This window comes from Mycena indigotica, assembly GCF_014461135.1.
Source record: "Mycena indigotica strain 171206Taipei chromosome Unknown Mind.scaff0012, whole genome shotgun sequence".
Classification (NCBI taxonomy): Eukaryota; Fungi; Basidiomycota; class Agaricomycetes; order Agaricales; family Mycenaceae; genus Mycena; species Mycena indigotica.
Window position 1 is genome coordinate 719,407 of NW_023503011.1, and position 21,328 is coordinate 740,734.

At 55.2% G+C, this 21,328-nt stretch overlaps 2 protein-coding genes across 2 annotated transcripts; both read left to right on the top strand.

Moving 5' to 3' along the window:
* Positions 1–2,953: 2,953 nt before the first annotated feature.
* MIND_01228300 (Vacuolar DHA amino acid exporter) lies at positions 2,954–5,018 on the top strand (the record flags this gene model as incomplete). Its single annotated transcript, XM_037368784.1, has 3 exons — positions 2,954–3,095; positions 3,144–4,021; positions 4,068–5,018. The coding sequence occupies exons 1-3, from the start codon at positions 3,086–3,088 to the stop codon at positions 5,016–5,018; spliced, it is 1,839 nt and encodes a 612-aa protein (XP_037214752.1). The 5' UTR covers positions 2,954–3,085.
* Positions 5,019–5,814: 796 nt separating this feature from the next.
* Positions 5,815–6,843, top strand: MIND_01228400 (uncharacterized protein; the record flags this gene model as incomplete). The annotated part of the gene is made up of 4 exons (XM_037368785.1): positions 5,815–5,977; positions 6,031–6,127; positions 6,180–6,211; positions 6,265–6,374. The coding sequence occupies 4 exons, from the start codon at positions 5,815–5,817 to the stop codon at positions 6,372–6,374; spliced, it is 402 nt and encodes a 133-aa protein (XP_037214753.1).
* Between the last annotated feature and the right edge of the window lie 14,485 nt (positions 6,844–21,328).

The window sequence follows — 21,328 nt, forward strand, 5'->3', positions numbered from 1 at the left end:
CTTATATATATTATATAATAATTTATTCCATCATTGATATTATTGAGTCAATAGCCTAAATCACTAGGTACAGCTAGCCCTAGGTGGAAATAACCGTGTAGGCAAGCACCTGTTTAGCTGTACATAGGGCTTTAGCCTAAAACTTACAGCTACGGGTGGCCCGGCGCCCGCTGTCGGCGCTGGGGGACGCGACGTCGACGCTGAACTGGATCTGCCACGGCGCGGGGTCGGGCCCGACGAGCACGCGGAACACCCAGTGGTTGTCCTGAGGCCGTCGTCCGCGGCCACGTCGCCGGTGCCCCGCAGGGCCGTCGCCGTCGTTGAGCACGTCGATGTACAGCGTCGCGTCCGCGCTGCGCAGGGCGAGCACCGCGGGCGGGACCGTGCCGGTGGTGTAGTCTCCGGCCCTCTGGCGGCAGTGCGACGACGGAAGCGGGGTCGGCGAGGGCGGGGTGCCGGTGGGGGGCAGAGGAGGGAGTAGCGGACGACGCGTCAGCAGGCGGCTCGACGGCGGGGAGACCGTGGCTTGGAACGTAACGTACCAGAGGGGACGATTGCGACTGCGACTCGGACATGAGGCAAGGTGCGCACGGTGGAACTTGAAGTGGCTTTATTGGAGAGGCGAGGAGCCGGAGCAGGGGGCTGCGGGGAGGGAGGCGAGGTATATAAGGCTGCCTGCCAGCGAACTTCGGTGCTTACTCACCGGGGCACTTCGACGCCCACCGAAGTCCATCACCAGCCGGGAGCTTGTTCGACGTCGACGCGGATGACGTGATAGCGCGTCTTCTCCTCGTCTCAGGCGCTTCTCCTCGTCTCTTCCTCAGGCTGCCGCATGCGCATGCGCATGCGTGTCGGGACGTTGTGTGTGGGTTTTCTTTGTCCTATATATAGTAGGTGTCGGCGTCGTGGCCGGCCGGCGCGGGCTAGCCGGCGCTTGCGTAAGCCGAGTTGCTGACTCACTTTGCCGAACGATGCATCAGTCCCTGCTCCTGCCCCTAGCCGGGTCCTGCAGGCCCACACACCCGCCCATCCGCTAGCCGGTGCCATGGCCATGGCCAGCAACACAATTGTCAATTACCCTGCATCCCAAGCGAGACAAAAATGTGTATGACCACTTCTCTGACAGGTCCCAGCAGTGCCAGGAAAATTTTTGCTAGATTTTAGATATATATATATATATATATATATTTTTCGAATTCAGCACCCCAAAAAAACGTCGATTTATCACTTCCGGTCTAATTTTCCCCACAGTGTATCCCTTTTTGGCCAGGTTTCACCATTTCAGGACACTGGCCTGGTGGGTCCGCGGCTGACTGGCAAGCTGCAAGTTGTAAGTTTGGTAGCTGGGGCCAGGAAAGGGTTGGATGAAGCCAAGGACCAAGACCTCAGCAGGGTTGAGCACTTCAGCCAGTCACAGTAGTAGATAGTATACCTACTGAAGGCTTCTCGTCTGGGCTTGGACAGATTTGGACAGGCTGTGACTTATGACAAAATCACAATATAAGTATACTGATGATATCACTTCCATCAACGTCTCTCTGTGATGTATGGGTGATCTACAGCAATGCCGAGTGATGCCGACGTGATTTTCCCACATGTATCACTTTTCTGGGGGGGGGGGGATTTATGAAAACCTCCACCAATTCCTTAGATATTTTCACTGCATGTACCTCTACCCTGTAGCTTTCATTTCCTGCAATCTTACAATAACACGGTGATTACCAGGCTCATACCCAACCCTCGTTGCAGAGCAGCCAGATCCGAGAGCGTAATTTTTTGCTAAATATGTAATGATTTTAGAGCTAAATCAGAATGATGTGACAAGCATTATTATTTTTCGGGGGGTGAGTGCTCTGCAAGAGGGCTGGTGCAACTAGCCCGGCCCGGCTCTGAACCGTGCGTAACCCCTGCCCACCACTCTTTTCTTCCTCCACATCCAACCCCTCTCACAGCCTGTGAACGACGTGTCGACTCCGGTCCCGACACCTTCCAGACCCCCTCTGCCTCCGCTGCCACCCCCGGAAGCCCACCAAACTGGTATACAAGTGGTCTATTTGCAAACACGGGCCAGGCTAATTGTGCCAGCCCTCTTGTAGAGTGAACCCACACTTTTCCATCACATTTGTCACACTTCGGATTTATCGGTTAATCAATTATATCACATTCGGCTTTAAACTACACTACTAGGATTGTGAGCTCTACAACGAGGGCTGGGTATGAGCCTGGGTGATTACTAAAAATGAACGGTGGCCATCTTTCTTTGATTGACATCTACCCTAATCCGGCATTCGAGAGGTGGTCACACACACACTGTAAAAGAATAATTTTGAGTCTTTGCAACTAGTTTTACATACTAAGAAAAAATTACAAGAAAAAATTCAAGGTGTTTTGAAACATTTTTACTAGTGAAATATCTCAAATTTTTTTACTACTAAAAGTTGGATCAGTTTTTTCCCCTGTAAGGACCATCAGAATGCTTCCTGCTACCCGTGGCTGCTCAAAAAACCTGGTTCATGACCACATTCCGTCAGCTTCGGCACAACGCAACGCTGTAGACAGCGCCAGCATGATGGATGCGCGTCCGCAGCACGCAGCCCGCGGCCCGCAGCCCGTTCGACGCACACCGCGGGCGGGGCTGATGAACAACCTCCCACGTCTGCCGCCTTTTTGGCCGACGCGGGCGTTGCGCCGCCGGCCCGGGGACCCGGACGCTGATGTTATATTGTTGCGTGCGTGCCCCGGGCTCGCTTGCGTAAGCCGAAGTCGTTGACTGGTCTGTTGATGTCCCTGCCCCTACATCAAGACTCGCTGCACCTGGTCCTGCAGGCCCACACACCACACCCGCCCATCCGCGAGCCGGTGCCAGCGACACAATTGCGCTGCGTCCCAAGCGAGACAAAAAAGCGCGTGACATCACACCCCGATTTGGGAAGTCACGCTGTCACACTCTATTGTGCGAGGAACAAGGACGAACAATGGGCGGCGGGGTATAAGGGCCCGCGGGTGGCTGCGTGGGGCCACTTTTGCTCTTTCCCCGCTACCACGACTACGCTCGCTATTGACGACGACGAATACGAATACGACTATGATGAATGGTGCGTGGCTGTGCTGCCGGTTGGTGGGGTGCTGACGAGAGCGACAAGCTACTACGCCACCACGAAGAGATTTGAAGAGACAGTCGCGGGTGTCCCCGGCGCGGCGGGGGACGGCGACGATGGAGGCGATTGTGGAGGTGCTTGAAGTGGACGACGAGGAGGTGGAGGTGCCCCCGAAGCGGAGCAGCGTGAAGGCGCGGCGGAGGCAGGGCGTGTCGGACCTGCGTGTGCCCGTCATCGCGCTGTTTGCTGCTGAGAACGGGGGTGAAGACGGGTGGCGGGTGTCGCTGGACGGGGAGGAGGTGTATGACTTCCCGCTGCCGCCCCGGAGCGCGGCGAGTTCGTCGAGCTCGGGCTCGGGCTCGGAGGCGGGGTCGAGTCCTGCGACGAGCCCGGGCCCGAGTCCCGTTAGGGAGAGTCACGGTCACGGGCTGCAGCGGTGGAAGACGGTTAAGCCGCTGACGATCACGAAGCGCTCGCGGTCGGCGTCGCCCGTCCCGCCTGCGCCCCTCCCCCAACTCCAACTCCCCGAAGATGATCACGACGCCGACGACGACGACAACGACGACGACGGGTTCTACGCGTCCTACGCGCGCGGCGTCTTCGCGCTCGCCCCGCCGCTCCCCGCGCTGCCGCTGCCCCCCGCCCGCGCCGACTCCGCCACCCGCCGCCGCCACCGCGAGTCCGCCGTCGTCGCCCCGCCCCGGCCTGTCTCGGCGCTCCTCACCCCGCCCGCCTCCCCCCACACGCACGCGCGCTCCGCCTCCGCAGACGTCGTGCCAAACTTCTCCCGCCCCACCTCCCTCGCGCTGCGCGCCGGCTCCCCGCCCCGCGCCAAGAGCCGCGCGCTCAGCGTGTGGCGCGACAGCGACTTTGCCGCGTACGCCCCGCTCATATCGGCCGCGGCGTCCCCGACGTCCTCCGGTGTGTCCAGTCCCGCCTCTTGTGTCGGTGTAGCTGACCATTGGACAGCGTTCCGATCCCCGCTCTCCCTCTCCCCCTCTCCCTCGCCCTACTCCGCCCCCGGCCAGCTCCCGCTCCCGCCCACCCCCCCTCTCCGCCGTCTCCGCCGTCTCCGCCCTCCTCTCCCCCGCGTCCTCCAAGCGCCGCATCAGCGCCGAGGTCCCGTCCGATATCGACCTCGACGGCGACTGGGACGACGTCTTCGACGCGCACGCGGACTACCCCGAGATCGACGTCCCCCGCTCGCCGTCCTCGTTCTCGTACGACGAGGAGGCGCGCGAGCGGCGGTCCGGGTGGCCGCGCGCCGAGTCACGTGTCCCGCCGGCCCCGGCGCCGGTGTGGCTCGACGCGCCGGTGTCGCCCGTGTCCGAGTCCGCGTGGAGCTTCCCGGAGGACTCGCAGGCCGGGTCTGGCTCCGACGACGACGAGCCTCCGCTCCGCTCACACTCCCCCGACGACGATGACGACGACGTGTTCGGCCCGCCGCCCGGGCCCGGGCCTGGCCCGCGCACGCCGGTGCTCCGCTCGCGCTGGTCCGCGTCGACGCTCGCGTCCGTGCGCTCCGGATCCGCCACCTCGCCCCGGTCGCCCGCGTTCCTCCGGTCCCCGGCCTCGGGCAAGACGTTCGCGTTCGCAAGGCGATACCTCCGCGCCCCTGCGTCCCCCGCCGCGCCGAAGCGCCGGGCGTCTGTCAAACCCAAGCCCGCGAAGGCGAAGAAGGCCCCGAAGCCGGCGCCAAGGCCGATGGGCAGCGTCAGCGCGCCGATCCATCGGCCAGCCAGCGCGGCCGCGGCGGGCTCGGTCGTGGTCGGCCGCCCGCCCGCGCCGATGTCCGTCCTCGCCGCCGCCGCAAGCGCGGGAGGGGGAGCCGCGGACGCGTCCCCGTTCGCGGCGGCGTGGCCGTTCTCCGCGCAGTGGGTGGGCGTGGGGGCGGGGAGCGGCACGGGGCGGTTTACGTGAAGGAGGGCGCTCACGTTCGCTTTCCACGATTATGATCTACCCACTTGTCTTGTTCGGTGGCCACTGCTTATATTTATATACCAGTCGCATGCATACCACGCTCCCTTGTAGCCCTATCTCGGTTTTCTTTTGTCTTTTGTTTGTACCTACTTGTGTTCTGTGGCTCGTCACTCCGCCAACTTGCTAGTAACTCCCGAGACCAAGACCCGGCCCAAGAAGGATCCGGCTCGTGATACCGAAATGCGCGGGGCGTGCGTCGAACGGACGCCCGCGCGCGCGGCGGCCACGTGCACTGCAGCTGCAGCTGCAGCTTCACGGGGAGTGTGCCCTTGCCGGCTTAAGTATTGTCTGCTTATAATTAGATACCAGTCGCATGACCACGCTCCCTCGCGCGCTCTTGTAGCCACTACTTAATGTCTCCGTTTTGTTTGTCTTTTCTGTGTACCTCCTTATGTTGTGTGTAATGCTGAATCTGTCCGATCGCCGGCGGCTGCAGGCTGCAGCGGGACAGGACTTTCCCGGCAGAGCGGGACAAGGCGAGATAAGACGAAAAACAAAAAACGTACATGACAAAGACTTTGTCAAGGCCCCGCCGGCACCGGCACCGGCGCGGGCCAGGGGCGTGCGTCGAACGGACACTGGGCGATAGTAAGGACAGACGCTGGGCGATGGTATATTGGCGCTCGCGGCCCAGTGCCCGCTGCCCATACGAGCACGCTCGATGCTAAGTTTGGCCCAGACGCCGAAACCATATGATAACTAAATATGGCAAGCCCCAAGAAGCAGTCCTGCAATGATGCTGCCACGCCACTGGCGTGATGCCACATGGTGCATGCGAGGCAAACGCTTGCCTCCAGCGCTCACGAGCGGTCTTGGTCTATGGCTGTTTGAACCCCCCCCCAGACTGATGGAGAATCAGGTTGCACCGGGGCTGGGAACTACTGTGGTTCACAATTACGGTGAGTATGCCCTTTCTCGATGTATCCACCCGTGACAACCGCGTGTGCTGCAGGCGGCTACGGGGGCCCTGGAGGAGCCGGCGGGCACAGCGGAGGAGGCGGCGGTACAGGGCAGGGCCAGCAGCTGTACGTCACAGGGGACAACCCACGGTAGCATGCCCTTGAAATGCCCTTATTTCCTCTGAATCTGAAGTATCCTCAGAATCTACGACCACGGCCCCTTTGAATCAGAAAGTATGTTACCACCTCCCTCTCCATCCCTCCACTCAGATCTCTGGCAAATCCAGCCGACACACGAAAGAAAATTATCAACTGGATTGCACCACTCAACTTTGCTCCTCATCAACAAGAGATATACGAGACCTGCCACAAGGATACTCTTGAATGGTTTCTATAAACTCCTCAGTTTATCAGATGGAAAAAGGGGACTGGGCGCAATCTCTGGTGCTCTGGAGACCGTAGGTGCTTTGTCCAACCATTTCCCTGGGATCTGCCGACACATATTAATAGCTGGTGTTGGGAAGACTGTTCTAGTGTACTACTCTCTATGTCTGTTCTCCTGCAGTACTAATGTTCTTTGTAGCTCCAAGATTGTGCAACACCTAATGCACACCTACCAAGAGAATGAAAATTGTTGAACAGGGCACGGCTGGCCATACAGCTGACGCGCTTATTCAGCGCGTATCAACACCGTAATTTCCCTCGTTCCCCTTACTACTGTTTCCACACTGATCGAGTACTTATATTTGACGATACCACAGGAGCATGCCTCAGTCGTTCTCCTTGCGCCCCGACTGAGGTATGCTCCATTCTACTATACTCTCATGTTTACTTACTCGATTACTAGTACAATTGTCTACAGGTAGATAATCTATCTAAGTCGTTCTCCTTGCGCCCCGACTGAGTACAATTGTCTACAGGTTATGGGCCCCGCGCGTAACTAACTAACATTGTACTCGAGGCACATCTGAAAGCTTACACGACTCACGATTGCGAAGAAGCAACTAAATCCCGTCATACCCACTCGTAACCCCTGACGCTCAGCATGAGCACGACTTCGAATTCTTTGACCATTCTCCCAGACGGGGAGAAGTTCGATGGGACCGGTTTCATTGGATTTGAAACCAAGTTTATTGCCATCGCCGATGCACGCGGATTGCGTGGATATATCCTAGGCAGCATAGCTCGCCCTTCTCCACCCCCTATTCCACCGACGACAACCCTTCCTGCTTCAGTTCCTCTCCCCCCCGATCCGACCAGTGTATATTCGACGACTCCCAGCGTCGACGAATGGATGCATCGAGACGCTATGGCCAAGGCACTCCTTATCTTGAATGTCAAAGACCCCATTGGTCTCGGAATGAAGACAGACGGGACCGCTGCAGAGGCGTGGAAGTCGTTGACCGACAACCACAAGCGCATAAACTCTATGGCACTCATTCAAGCGAACCGCGAGTTGGTCTCCCATTTTCTCCAGCCCGGCACTCCGATCCAAGAACACATCTCGAAGATGCGAGTCTTGTGGCGAAACGCGAACGACCAAGGAGCCAAAGTCACTGACGAGGCATTCCGCATCATATTCATTGGATCGTTAGGCGAGGAATGGGACAGCGTCGTTCCCCAGCTATATCCGCTACAGACGTTGGCCGAGGTGATCAGCCTAATAATCATGCACTCCGAGCGAATCAGTAACCGTGCACTGGCAAACACCAACTCACCAGCACAAGTTCTAGTCACGGATACATCCCCAGCCGCCGCACGCCGAGCCGCACGCAAGAATCTGATTTGCGTCAATCCGCGATGTGGAGTCGAAGGCAAGCGTGGGCATCTAATCGGCGACTGCTTCTGGCCAGGAGGAGGGAAGGAGGGGCAATGGCCGTCATGGTGGAAGGGGAAGCGAAGTACTACGACCCCAACAGCGAATGCAGTCGATACCTACGCTTCAGCGTCAACACATTCGCTGGTAACCACCCTGACATCTCCTGGACAGTCCCTGCAGCCACAATCGGGGTTTACGACCAAGATGGTACCCAGATCATTGGGTTCCAAGGCGAAGAAGTGCTTGCGTCGCCTGAGTCTGTGATGAACTGGCAGGAAGCTGCTGACGCGACTGTGCACGTGACCGTGCCCCGAAACCTTGCCCATGCCGCCTCAACCGACGAACGCGCAACCGAATCCTCATACTCCATGATCGACTCTCTCACTGACTCATCTTACGTGTCCGACTTCGAATCTGAGGAAGATGACTCCGTATTCGGCGAGCTCAACGACGAATCTGACCTTGAGAATTATAAATCACATTCGGCACGTGAGGAAGAGGTAGCGATGATCCTCCAAGAGAACCAACCATACCCTGGCGATAGCGGAATCCAAAGCGAAGCGCGGTTTATCGTGTACCGCACCTCCGATACAGAGCACGTCTTGATGGATAACGCGCACGATGAGGACGTTGTCTTCCCTTCCGAATGGGTCGACACACCGAAAGAGGGTTTCAGTCTTGCCGCATGGTACAGAGAATACCGAGCTCGCAAGATGACCCCGAACGTCAGTGCACTTGCGATCGAGACACAGAAGCCCTATGTCGTGGTTGCAGATTCCGCTGCCACCGACCACTGCTTCTGGCGCCGTGAAGACTTCATCGACTATCGAGCTGTCGAGAGCCAAGGAAACGCTGCTGAAGGATCGAAATTCAGAATCGCAGGTAGCGGGACGGTCAGAAAGACTTACCTCTATAACGGACGTCAAAAGGAGATACTTCTTCACGCGTTGCACACCCCCGACATCATATACAACCTGATCTCAGTGTCACGGCTCGACGAGAAGGATTTCGGTGTCGAATTTCGCAAAGGACGAGCAGTCTTCAAGACTCCAAGCGGGGAGCCGTTTATGGAGGGGAAGCTTGAAGGGGGCATGTACCGTTTGGATTTTGACCAAGCCGATGTGACTGCCGCGGTGGCGAGCTCGAGAGCATCACCGACGGACAGAGAGACGTGGCACCGACGTCTTGCTCACATCGGCGAAAGCGGTATGAAGGCGTTGCTGACTGGCGAACATGTCAACGGCATGGGTGTACTTGACGGGGACACTCACGGCTTATGTGAAGACTGTCTCGCTGGAAAGCAGGCGCGTAGGCCTTTTGACGGGGAGCATGAACCGGAAAAGGAGATTGGCGAGAGGGTATATATCGATCTATGGGGACCAGCACAGTTGGTCGGGCTAGGGGGAGCTCGATGGGTTTTCCATGCGGTCGACGGATTCTGTGGCGGACCTTGGGTCTTCTTCCTCAAAGACAAAACGGCAACATCCTCGCTTGATGCCTTCAAGCGAGTGAAGGCTGAGATAGAAACTCAGACTGGGAAAAAGGTCAAAAAGGTTCGAGTGGATGGAGGACGCGAGTGGATAAACGAGAGCTGGGACTCTTACCTCGCGGCTGAAGGCATTATGCTGGAAGTGACTACTCCCCACTCGTCAGCACAGAATGGTGTCGCTGAACGAGGAATACGCACGACTATCTCGTTCGCTCGATCCCTACTCGCAGGCTCCGGCTTGCCCAAGTCGTTGTGGCCAAAAGCTGTGGAGGCCGCGGTTTATATCCAATGGTTCCACCCAAAGCGACGCGCTGGTGGGGAAGACACCGTGGGAGGTATATCACGGAAGCAAACCGGATATTGCTCACCTCCGCGTATTCGGATCGATTGCCTATGCGAAGATTGTTCCTATCTCCGAGGCCGGTGGGAAACTTAATGCCCGATCTGTCAAGACGGTGATGGTCGGCTATAACGGCACAGCGGGTTACCAGATGTGGGATGCCTCGAGGCGCCGACTCTTCTCCGCACGCGACGTGGTATTCGACGAAGGGGCTGGACATTGGTCCCGCCTCCCCAGCAGGGGGAGGAAATGTGGGTGCTGGAGATGCGGGAGACGATGGAGATGGGATGGAACCGCATGTTTCTCTTGGCTCTGATTTGGATGTCGCTAACAAGTTTGGTGCCGCGGGTGTAGATCCTGGTAACTTGACGGCGCCTGACGATCCCAAGATGCCTCTCGCTTCCGCTGCTCCGATGGCACGCCGCTCTGGACGTACGCAAACCGCAACGAGGGCCGTAATGGAATCGCTTGAGTACCAGTCTGATGAAGCAGCAGCGCGAGCTGCAGGCGAAGACTGGACCAATTCGCGAAAACGGCCAAGACGGACGCGGGCCGCGGCGGCCTTCACTATTTCAACTCCAGCGGTGCCTACTAGCTATCGGGAAGCTATGCTGCATCCCGAGGTATGGGTAGCGCCAATGGAGAAGGAGTACGCGTCCTTAGTTGGTCGGGAGGTTTGGGTCCTTGTCGACTTGCCTCCTGGGGCAAACGTAATTGACAGTAAATGGGTTTATGCTGTCAAATACGACGCCGACGGCGCGATAATCAAGTGGAAGGCACGCTTGGTTGCGAAAGGCTTTCAATAGATTGCTGGGGTGGATTTCTTTGAGACGTACGCTGGTGTTGTCCGGTACGAATCTCTGCGAATCCTCTGGGCAATCTGCGTGAACGAGCCCGGCTGGGTGATGTGGGCGATGGACGTCGTCAGTGCATACTTAAATGCAGAGATGACTGAAACCATGTACATGCGGCAACCCGAGGGATTCACAGTCCCAGGGCAGGAGGGCAAAGTGTGCCTCATGTTACGCTCACTGTATGGGATGATGCAGTCGGGTCGGAACTGGGCACACGAGCTTAACAGCACCCTTAGCGCTCTCAAATGGATTCGATCTCAAGCTGACCCAGCCGTCCGCATACGCCACTCTGACACGGGCACCTCAATTATGGGGGTGTACACTGACGATATGGACGGCATCTCATCGTCGAGCGCGGCTGCGGAGGAGGCTATTGAAGGCATCAAGTCAGCGTACGAAGTTACCGAGGTCCCATGTACGACATCTTCACTTGGAATGACGGTCTCATATGATGAGTCTGCTGGGATCATAACGGTTTCCTCTCGTCCCTATCTTGAACGTGTACTCACTCGTTATGGGATGCTAGACTGCAATCCCAAGGCAACGCCCCTCCCACTCGGAATTGTCCTCAGCAAATCTCAGGCGGCAACCACTCTAGCCGAGTCGAAATTTATGGAAGACAAGCCATATCGTGAAGCTGTCGGATCTATCCTCCACGCAGCAAACACCACTCGTCCCGACATTGCGTTTGCTATCAATCGGCTCGCCACATTTGTGCAAAATCCCGGTCCTGCTCATTGGAAAGCGGTACAGCACCTCCTCGCATACATCAAGGGCACTCTCGACTATCGTCTTTCCTATCGACGCGGCACAGAAACAAATATCCAACCCACTGGATGGGTCGACGCCGACTATGCATCTGATATTGACACCCGTCGTTCAACGTCGGGCGAGATATTCATGATGTCAGGAGGCCCAGTGTCGTGGTCATCAAAGAAGCAAGCAACGGTTGCGACCTCGACGACCGAGGCCGAATACATGGCGCTTTCGCGTGGAGCGAAGCAAGCCATGTGGCTTTATAGCTTCTTGGACGAGCTCAATATGGTGCAAAAACGACCTGCTCTCCTCCGCACAGACAATATGGGCGCTGCTGCACTCGCGAGAGATGCGAAGGGACACGCGCGAGTCAAGCATATCGATGTCAGAGAACACTACATTCGGGAGCGTGTTGAGGCCGAGGATATCAGAATCGAGCATGTCCCATCTGGCGATAACATAGCCGACATCTTCACGAAAATCTTGCCGCGGGATCTTCATCGCGAACACGTCCGAGCGATGGGGCTGATGGAGTAGAGGTGGAGGATGTGGAAGAGCGGTGGCGGTGGGAGCGGGGCGAAGATGCCCGTACGTATATGCGAGGGGGAGTTTCCGTTCTCCCTCGCTCTCTGTTCCTATTCTCTGACTGATTTCACTTTTACTTATGGACCGTCCGCGCCAGGGGGGAGTGTTGAACAGGGCACGGCTGGCCATACAGCTGACGCGCTTATTCAGCGCGTATCAACACCGTAATTTCCCTCGTTCCCCTTACTACTGTTTCCACACTGATCGAGTACTTATATTTGACGATACCACAGGAGCATGCCTCAGTCGTTCTCCTTGCGCCCCGACTGAGGTATGCTCCATTCTACTATACTCTCATGTTTACTTACTCGATTACTAGTACAATTGTCTACAGGTAGATAATCTATCTAAGTCGTTCTCCTTGCGCCCCGACTGAGTACAATTGTCTACAAAAATATTGGGATAGCATATGCTTACCTCAATTACCAGGAGACTCAGGTTCAAACAATGCGAAATATATTTTCTGCTCTTTGGAGACAACTTGTTGAACATAGAGACATCAAGGACGCCAAGACACTATATAAGCTCCACAGTGAGAGGGAGACTAGTGCTTCATTAGAAGACATCCAGCAGCTCATATCTGCACTGGCTTCAGAGCTGACTACAGTATATATCATCATTGATGCACTGGATGAATATCTACCAGATCAACAGAATGTTCTGCTAAAACAGCTACTACTGCTTGGACGGCATACCAATCTCATGATCACTTGCAGACCTCATATCAAGCCTGACACTATATGGTTTCCTTCTGAGTCCATGCTTAAAGTAACAGCACAGGAGCAAGATATCAGGCAATATCTTATGGCACAAATGGATACAAATCCTCGTTTCTTAAGACTGGCACCTAGAAATTCAGCTATAAATCATGAAATTGTGGCCAGGCTAGTGGCCAATGCAAATGGAATGTATGTCAATTTTCATAAGCCTTGTAACAGCTATAACCAAGCCTGAATTTATAGGTTTTTAATAGCAAAGCTCCAAATCAAGCCCATCATGTCTGCAAAAACTCTTGCGCATTTGCAAAGTCTTCTCCTAAGTACACCAAAGACATTGGATGCTACATATAACCAGACAATTAGGCGTATCTGTACCCAAGAGCCTGATATTAGCAAAGTCTCTCTCCTAGCCTTAGCCTGGATTGTTGCTGCAAAACGGCCTTTAAAAGCAGCTGAATTGCAAATAGTTTTGGCATTGGAAGAACATACAGTCATGCCAACTGATGACATGATCATGCCTATTGATAATCTGATAGAAATGTGCTTTGGGCTTATTGTGCATGATAACCAAACAGATATCATCCGACCAGTTCACTATACTGCCCAGGCTTTCTTGGAGAGAATTCAAGTTGAGCAGCTCCCAGAGATAGAAGTTGTAATCACACAAGTATTACTTAAATATTTGCTGCTGGTAGCCACAGAGTCAAAGAAATCTAGAGAGTCACCATATCCACTTCTAGATTATTGTCAGCATGTCTTGGCACATGGCATAGGCAAGCCAGAAGTTGAACTCCAGGATGAATTCATATCTTATTTCAACCATATGGATCCTCAGGTATTCAAAAGCTGGTCTACTCTACCCTGGAGAAGCTTCTGGCCTGTCCACATCTCAGCTATCACCCCTGCTTGTATTACAGCCTCAGGGAATATGCAACAGTTAACAGATAATATATGGCAACAGGGCTTATTTCCCAATGGAACAGCAATAGTCTTTGCTGCATTATATGGCAATGTTACCACTGTTAACCTGTTACTTCTAAGCTCCATGTATGTTGAGGATGAGTATTATGGCACTGCATTACATGCTGCTGCACAAAATGGACATATCAACATTATTGAGATTCTACTCCATGCTGGTTTTGATGTAAGTACCATTGCTGGCAAATATGGAACAGCACTTCAAGTAGCATCCTATTATGGGGAAAAGGATGTTGTTCAGCTGCTTTTGAAATCAGGTGCTAGAGTTGATTTGATTGCAGGAGAATATGACACAGCACTTAAAGCAGCTGCATGTATTGGAGATAATGACATTCTTGAGCTACTTCTTAGTGCTGGTAATGAAGAACTCCTTATTTCAAATCATGGTTCCTATAGCTATCAGCCACGGTCACAACTTCTTGGCTCTCTAATAGTAGATGAAGACTACCAGTTTGACATATCTAAAGGTCTTCAAGATATTAACCTGAGTACATATGCAACAGCAGACCAAGCCACTAGTTGGGCTCCCCATAATACAACCAAATTGAGCAAAAGTGCAAATCATCTGTCAATGGGTAATCATGGAACAGCTCTTCATCTGGCTGCATATCATGGGCATACTCAAAGTATCAAACTTTTACTTAGCTTTGGAGTTCCTATAGATTCAGAAGCAGGAAAATTTGGAACAGCTCTCCAAGCTGCATCCTTTATGGGACAGGACCTGAGTGTAGAATTACTTCTACTTTTGGGTGCTCAGATCAATAAGGAGACTGGTAAATATGGAACAGCACTTTATGCCGCTGCATGTCAAGGAAGAATCAGCACTATTCAAAGGCTGGTGAATGCTGGGGCAAGGGTAAATATGATTGCAGGAATATTTGGAACAGCACTGCAGGCTGCATCCTATGAAGGGGAAATAGAGGCTGTAAAGCTTCTGCTGGTCTTGGGAGCAGATGTCCATCTGGTAGCTGGAAAGTTTGACACAGCCCTATCTGCTGCATCTGTGGAACAACACAGTGACATAGTGCAGCTGCTTATAGAGGCAGGTGGAAAGCCAGATATAGATAGCAGTTGATAATTATGTATTCAAGCAGTCAGCTATATTACTGGCAATCCACTCAACTACTGAAATATATGAAATGAGAGCAATGGTAAATGCAGAAACAACTTCATAAATGACCAAAACACCCAAATCAAGGCTGTATGTTCAGGGCTTTATGCAAAGTATATTTGAGAGCAAGATAATGATGACTTGGTTGCAGAGGTGAAATTAGTGAGAGTGTGATGAGATCAGTGAGGACAGGAATGATGGTGCTGGTTTGCAAGATGGTGAAACACTTGTGAGACAGACAAAGACAACTTTCTAAAAACCTCATGTATTATCATATCTCTGTCAGGGGAACCCCCCGCTTCGGCCTTCTTCGGACCCTCCGAACGCATCCGAGGCGCATCCGACCAGCGCCCCCTTGGACGCTCCGACCCACCCCGACCATCGTCCACGGCCTCCTTCGCCCGCACAATCACCGATCCGTCAAGACCCTCCCAACGATCACCTTGGGACAGAGCCTGCGACGCCGCTCAGGCCTTCTGCGCTCTATGTCGGCAGTTACGAACCACCAGTATATAGTTGGCGCCCTAGCAGGCGGACCCTTAGAGTTTCTTCTCTTTGGATCCTCCCCTGCTAGGTCGGTCCCTCCGTGTATTTCCGTAGCTTTTATTCACGCTTTGGATCCTCCCCTGCTAGGCTTTCGTCGGAGTCTCCAGGGTTGCCCTTACAGCAGAAGAAACTCTCTACGGGATTAACCGGTCAAGATTGCCAGGTTTGGCGCTGATTCAGGCTCAGAGTACGAGTCCGTACCCCCCTCGTCACCGCCCCTGCCACTTGACCCCTCCTCCTCTGCTCTTGTCGTCTTTGCGCCCGCTATGTCTACCGGAGCTGCCCCGGACGCTGACGCGCGCATGGACGCACTTGAGGCGAAACTAGACAACCTCACCAATATCCTCACCCACCTTGCTTCCCAGGCTTCCGCTGCCGCACCACCTTCGGCAGCTCCCGAACCGCCTTCGGCATCTCCGAATGCCCCCGACGCGGTTGTCGCCTCAAAACTGGTCTTACGGCCAAACCCCCCGTTTGCGTTTAACGGAGATCGCAAACGTGGCCGCGCCTTCCTATACGCGGTCAAGACTTACGCCCGGCTTGCCCCGGAGGCCTTCGTGGTCAACAGAGAGCCGAGCGAGGAAAAGGCTGTCCGCTACGCCATGTCCTATATGGCGGAGGGACCTGCCCAACAGTGGGCAGAGCGTCATGGAAGTAAAACCCCGTTCCCTTCCCTCGGTGGAACCTATTCCTCTCCGAGTTTCGCCTTCGGTTCGTTGAGGAGAACGAGCAAGACCTCGCCCTCGCCAAGTTGGAAAGCGCGGGTTATCATATGGGAACGCAGGACGTCTACGGATACACCGACGACTTCGAGGACCTAATGGACCTCGCCGGATTCGAAGACGCGTTGGTTAAGGTGACCAAGTACCGCCATGGACTTGACCCCCTGATCAACAATGGCATCACGTCCTCGAACGACCCCCCAGACCTCCGTGACTATCTGGGCTGGCGCACTCGGGCCTTCCGCCAATACGAAGCCTTGGTACGGGCGAAACTCATCAAAGGGACCACCCCGCGGACGCCTTCGGGGGCTCCGCGTGGCGCATTCCCTATCGTCCGTTCGGCAACTCCGTTCCCCATCCGCCCGGTGGCCGCACCTGCGCCACCCGCGGCCCGCGCCCCCGTCTCGGTACCTCCGGCTCCCGTCCCTATGGAGTTGGATCGTACTAGGGCTCGGGGCGCCCCTCGTCGAGCCTGCTTCAGATGTGGCGACCCCAACCACTTGGCTCAGGATTGTCCGCTCCCCGCCGATGTTCGCCATGTGGACATCCTTGACGAGGTAATCCAGCAACTTGGCGACGAGATGCTGGGAGAGCTGCTTGCGCGGTTGTCCGATACCGCGGCCTTAACGGAGGCGCATTCGGAGGCTCCGGCAGAGGATTTTGTCCCCCGCGACGAGTGACTGGTGTGCCCTCGTTCGCGTCCATAAATCGTTTCACTTGTTTGGATGATGAATCAACTCCCTTGCCCTACAACGAGCCTGAAACGAAAGACGCACCCCCTGCCCCCTCCAAAGCCCCCGTTCGGATTCGCCGACTTGCCTGGGAGAAAAAGTTACCTGGCAGCTATACCATCTCTGCCGCTCCTGGGGTTAACTCGCTCCACCTTCCTCTCGAACTTGAGTCCACTGCGAACGCGCTCAAGCTCTCCCTCTCAGGTCTGGTCGACTGCGGAGCCACTTCGGACTTTATCGACACAGAATACGTCAACCGAAACAACGTGCCAGTCCGAAATCTCTCAGTACCCATACCGGTCTACAATGTCGACGGTACCCCCAATGATGCTGGGTCTATTCGCCAAATCGCGGACCTCGTTCTACAGTACAACGGACACTCCGAACGCGTTCAGCTGGCTGTAACCCACCTTGGGAAACAGGACTTGATAATCGGATACTCCTGGCTCAAGAAACACAACCCCGAGAGCAACTGGGAAACAAAAGAGGTGAAAATGAGTCGATGCCCCCGAAGCTGCTCCACTTGCCGCGACGAGGAACGGACCGAGTGCGCTGAGGTTCGGTGCCTCCGACTCCTCAAATTGTGTTTGCTCTCGGGCGCCTTCCCCACCGTTTGCGCTATCAATATTGCCGGTCCAGACGATGCTGATGACGAACTCGGAGCTACTTCAGACCCTCCGAGTCCCTCGCCAGACCTCGACGACGACGAGCATCTTGAAGACGGCGACCGCATCTTCTACACCTCCTTTCGCCCAATCGAGGAGATTCGCGCTGGGAGCACAGTGTCCCAACGCCTTGCAGAGGCCTTCGCCCGTAACTCGGCCCCCCCGCCTTCGGAAATTCCGGACTGGGCCAAGGAGTTCCAAGACGTCTTTGACAAGGAGTCCTTCGACACGTTACCAGAGCGGAGGGCTTGGGACCACGCTATCGAACTCGTTCCTGATGCGAAGCCCGCTAATTGCAAGGTGTATCCGATCTCCCCCCTTGAACAGCGTGACTTGACGAGTTCATCGAGGAGGGACTTGCTACCGGCCGTATCCGCCCTTCGAAATCTCCGATGGCTTCCCCTGTCTTCTTCATTAAGAAAAAGGACGGAGGACTTTGGTTTGTCCAGGACTACCGCGCCCTCAATGCAATGACGATTAAGAACCGGTACCCCCTCCCGTTGATTAATGACCTTATCAACAGGCTCAAGGGTGCCCGTTATTTCACTAAACTTCGATGTTCGTTTCCGGATTAAAGAAGGAGACGAGTGGAAGGCAGCCTTTCGGACTAACCGAGGGTTGTTCGAACCTTTGGTGATGTATTTTGGCCTGACGAACTCCCCCGCGACTTTCCAGACGATGATAAACGACATTTTCCAGGATCTCATTCTTTCAGGAGACGTTATAATCTACCTTGACGATATCCTTATTGCACATTCAGACCTCCGTAAGCACCGCGAGATCGTCCGCGAAGTCCTTCGGAGACTCCGAATGCACAAGCTGTACCTTCGCAAGGAGAAGTGCGACTTCGAGAAATCATCGATCGAGTACCTGGGGGTTATCATCTCTCACAACCACGTCGAAATGGATCCCGTTAAGGTCGCCGGAGTCTCCGCATGGCCTCCGCCCGAAAACAAGAAGGACGTCCAGCAGTTTCTGGGGTTTGCTAATTTCTACCGCAGGTTCATTCGGGATTTCTCGGCCCTCGCGCAGCCTCTCTTTGCGCTCACCAAGAAAGACCAGAAATGGACCTGGGGAGACGCCGAAGCCGCCGCCTTTCAAGCTATCAAAGACGCGGTCGTCTCAGAGCCCATCTTAGCGATCCCGGACGACTCTCGGCCTTTCCGACTTGAAGCAGACAGCTCAGATTATGCGACAGGGGCGGTTCTTTCACAACAATCCGCCCCGGACGGGAAGTGGCACCCTGTAGCGTTCTATTCCAAAAGTTTAAATGATGTCCAGCGCAACTACGAGATTCACGACAAGGAGATGCTCGCGATCATCCGCGCACTCGAGGAGTATCGGCATTTCCTTGAGGGCGCCGTGCATCCGGTCGAGATCTGGACTGACCATAAGAATTTGGAGTATTTCCAAAAGGCACAGCACCTTAACCGTCGGCAAGCCCGATGGTCGTTGTACCTTTCTAGGTTTGACTTCACGCTGCACCACGTCCCAGGTCGCCAGATGGGCCACCCCGACGCTCTCTCCCGCCGGCCTGACCATGGCGTCTCCGAAGACAACTCGGACGTCACCCTCTTGTGCCCTGAGCTCTTCCACGTTCGTGCGCTTGAGGCCGTCACTGTCTCCGGGCCTGGGTCCGAACTTGTCCGCGACATCAAGGAAGCGCTATCCGGTAAGCCTGACCTAGAGGAGCCCGTCGCGCTTGCGGCCCGGCAACTCTTGAAGGTCCGAGGTCAAGTTCGGGGCCCCCGCTCATCACGTTGGGACGAGTGGGCCGTCTCGGGCGATCTCTTGTGCTTCCGCGGCAAGGTTGTAGTCCCCAAAGACAAGGACCTAAGGAGGCGCATCATCGAGCTCTGCCACGACACGCGAGTCGCCGGACACGCCGGTCGGTTCAAAACCCTAGAGCTGGTTTCGCGCAACTACTGGTGGTCACAGATGTCCCGCCATATCGGACGCTACGTCGCGACCTGCGACTTGTGCTGCCGCACGAAGGCCCTCCGAAGGCTCCCGCACAGAGAGCTACACCCGACTGAAGTCCCCCCCGAACGCTGGCACACCGTCATGGTAGACTTCATCGTTGAGCTCCCCGAGGCTCATGGGTACGACGCAGTCATGGTAGTCGTCGACGCTCTTGGCAAACGTGCTCACTTCACTGAGTGCCATACGACAATAGACGCGGTCGGAGCCGCCCGGTTGTACTATCGGAATGTCTGGAGGCACCACGGAACCCCCTAGAAGTACATTTCGGACCGTGGTTCGCAGTTCATCGCTGACTTCACACGCGAACTCTGGCGCTTAATTGGCGTCAAACCGGCTACCTCTACGGCTTACCACCCACAAACCAACGGACAAACCGAACGCGTTAACCAAGAGCTCGAGCAGTACATCTGGATCTTCATCAACTACCAACAAGACGACTGGGACGAGCTTATCCCTGCCGCTGAGTTCGCCTATAACAACCATGTTCACTCCTCCACTCAACAGGTACCCTTTATGACGGACACTGGTCGGCTCCCCCAAATGGGTTTTGAGCCAGGCGCCCGCTCAGAGTTGGAGTCGGTGAACAAGTTTCGCGATCGGATAGCTAACGGCGTCTCCGAGGCAAAGGCCGCGCTCGTTAAAGCCAAAGACGAGTATAAACGGTACTACGACCGGAAACGTTCGGACGCTCCGAATATTCAAGTTGGTGATAAGGTTTGGTTGGACGCCTCTGACATTAGAACGACTCGGCCCTCCGAGAAGTTCTCCCACAAGCGCCTCGGACCGTTCAAGGTGCTCGCAGAGGTTAGCAAAGGCGCCTACAAGCTCGACCTCCCCCCGCGTTACTCCAAGCTCCACCCCGTCTTCCCCGTTGTTAAGCTCGAGCCCGCTCAGGACGACCCCTTCAGTGGACGACCCAGCTACGACGAACCGCCCCCCGAGCTAGAGGACGGAGTCCCCGAATGGGAAGTCGAGGAAATCTTGGATGCCAGGATAAGGTATAACTTGTAGGCAACTGCATGGGTAAACCCCTGGGTTTTTTACGGCTACCCATACCCCTACCCGCACAGCCACCGTACCCGTACCCATGGGTACGGGTACGGATTTACCCATGGGTAGCCAGTAACTGATGGAGATGTGTCAGATATTGAAAGAGGTTAAATAGCCGGAAACTCTGATAAAAAGACAGCAGTTTGCAAGAGTCAAACCAAGAACATCTCGAGAAATCTACAGGAGTGAAACCACCTGATTTAGGAAGCGACGGGTAGGAAAATCCTGGCAATCCCTTACCCGTACCCGTACCCGCACGGGTAAAACCCGCGTACCCGCACGGGTATGGCCTACCCATGCAGTTGCCTAGGTATAAGCGTCTTAACTATTTCGTCAGGTGGAAAGGCTACGACGCTTCACACGACTCGTGGGTTCGGTTCGACCGTGTCTTTGCACCAGACAAGATTGCGGACTTCTATCGGAGGTACCCAGGTAAACCACGGCACATCGCCTCAGCGACCTTCAAAGGGGGGGGTGATGTCAGGGGAACCCCCGCTTTGGCCTCCTTTGGACCCTCCGAACGCATCCGAGGCGCATCCGACCGGTGCCCCCTCGGACGCTCCGACCCACCCCGACCATCGTCCACGGCCTCCTTCGCCCGCACAATCACCGATCTGTCAAGACCCTCCCAACGATCACCTTGGGACAGAGCCTGCGACGCCGCTCAGGCCTTCTGCGCTCTACGTCGGCAGTTACGGACGACCAGTATATAGTTGGCGCCCTAGCAGGCGGACCCTTAGAGTTTCTTCTCTTTGGATCCTCCCCGCTAGGTCGGTCCCTCCGTGTATTTCCCGTAGCTTTTATTCACGCTTTGGATCCTCCCCGCTAGGCTTTCGTCGGAGTCTCCAGGGTTGCTCTTACAATCTCCATAATATCTACCTACCTGCTTTTAGCATTTAAACTGAATGAAATGCTATAGTAATGAATAATTCAAACCTCCAAAGACTTGGGTTGAACTCAGTGCTGAGGTTATGCTGCTACATATGTCACATACTGCAACAAA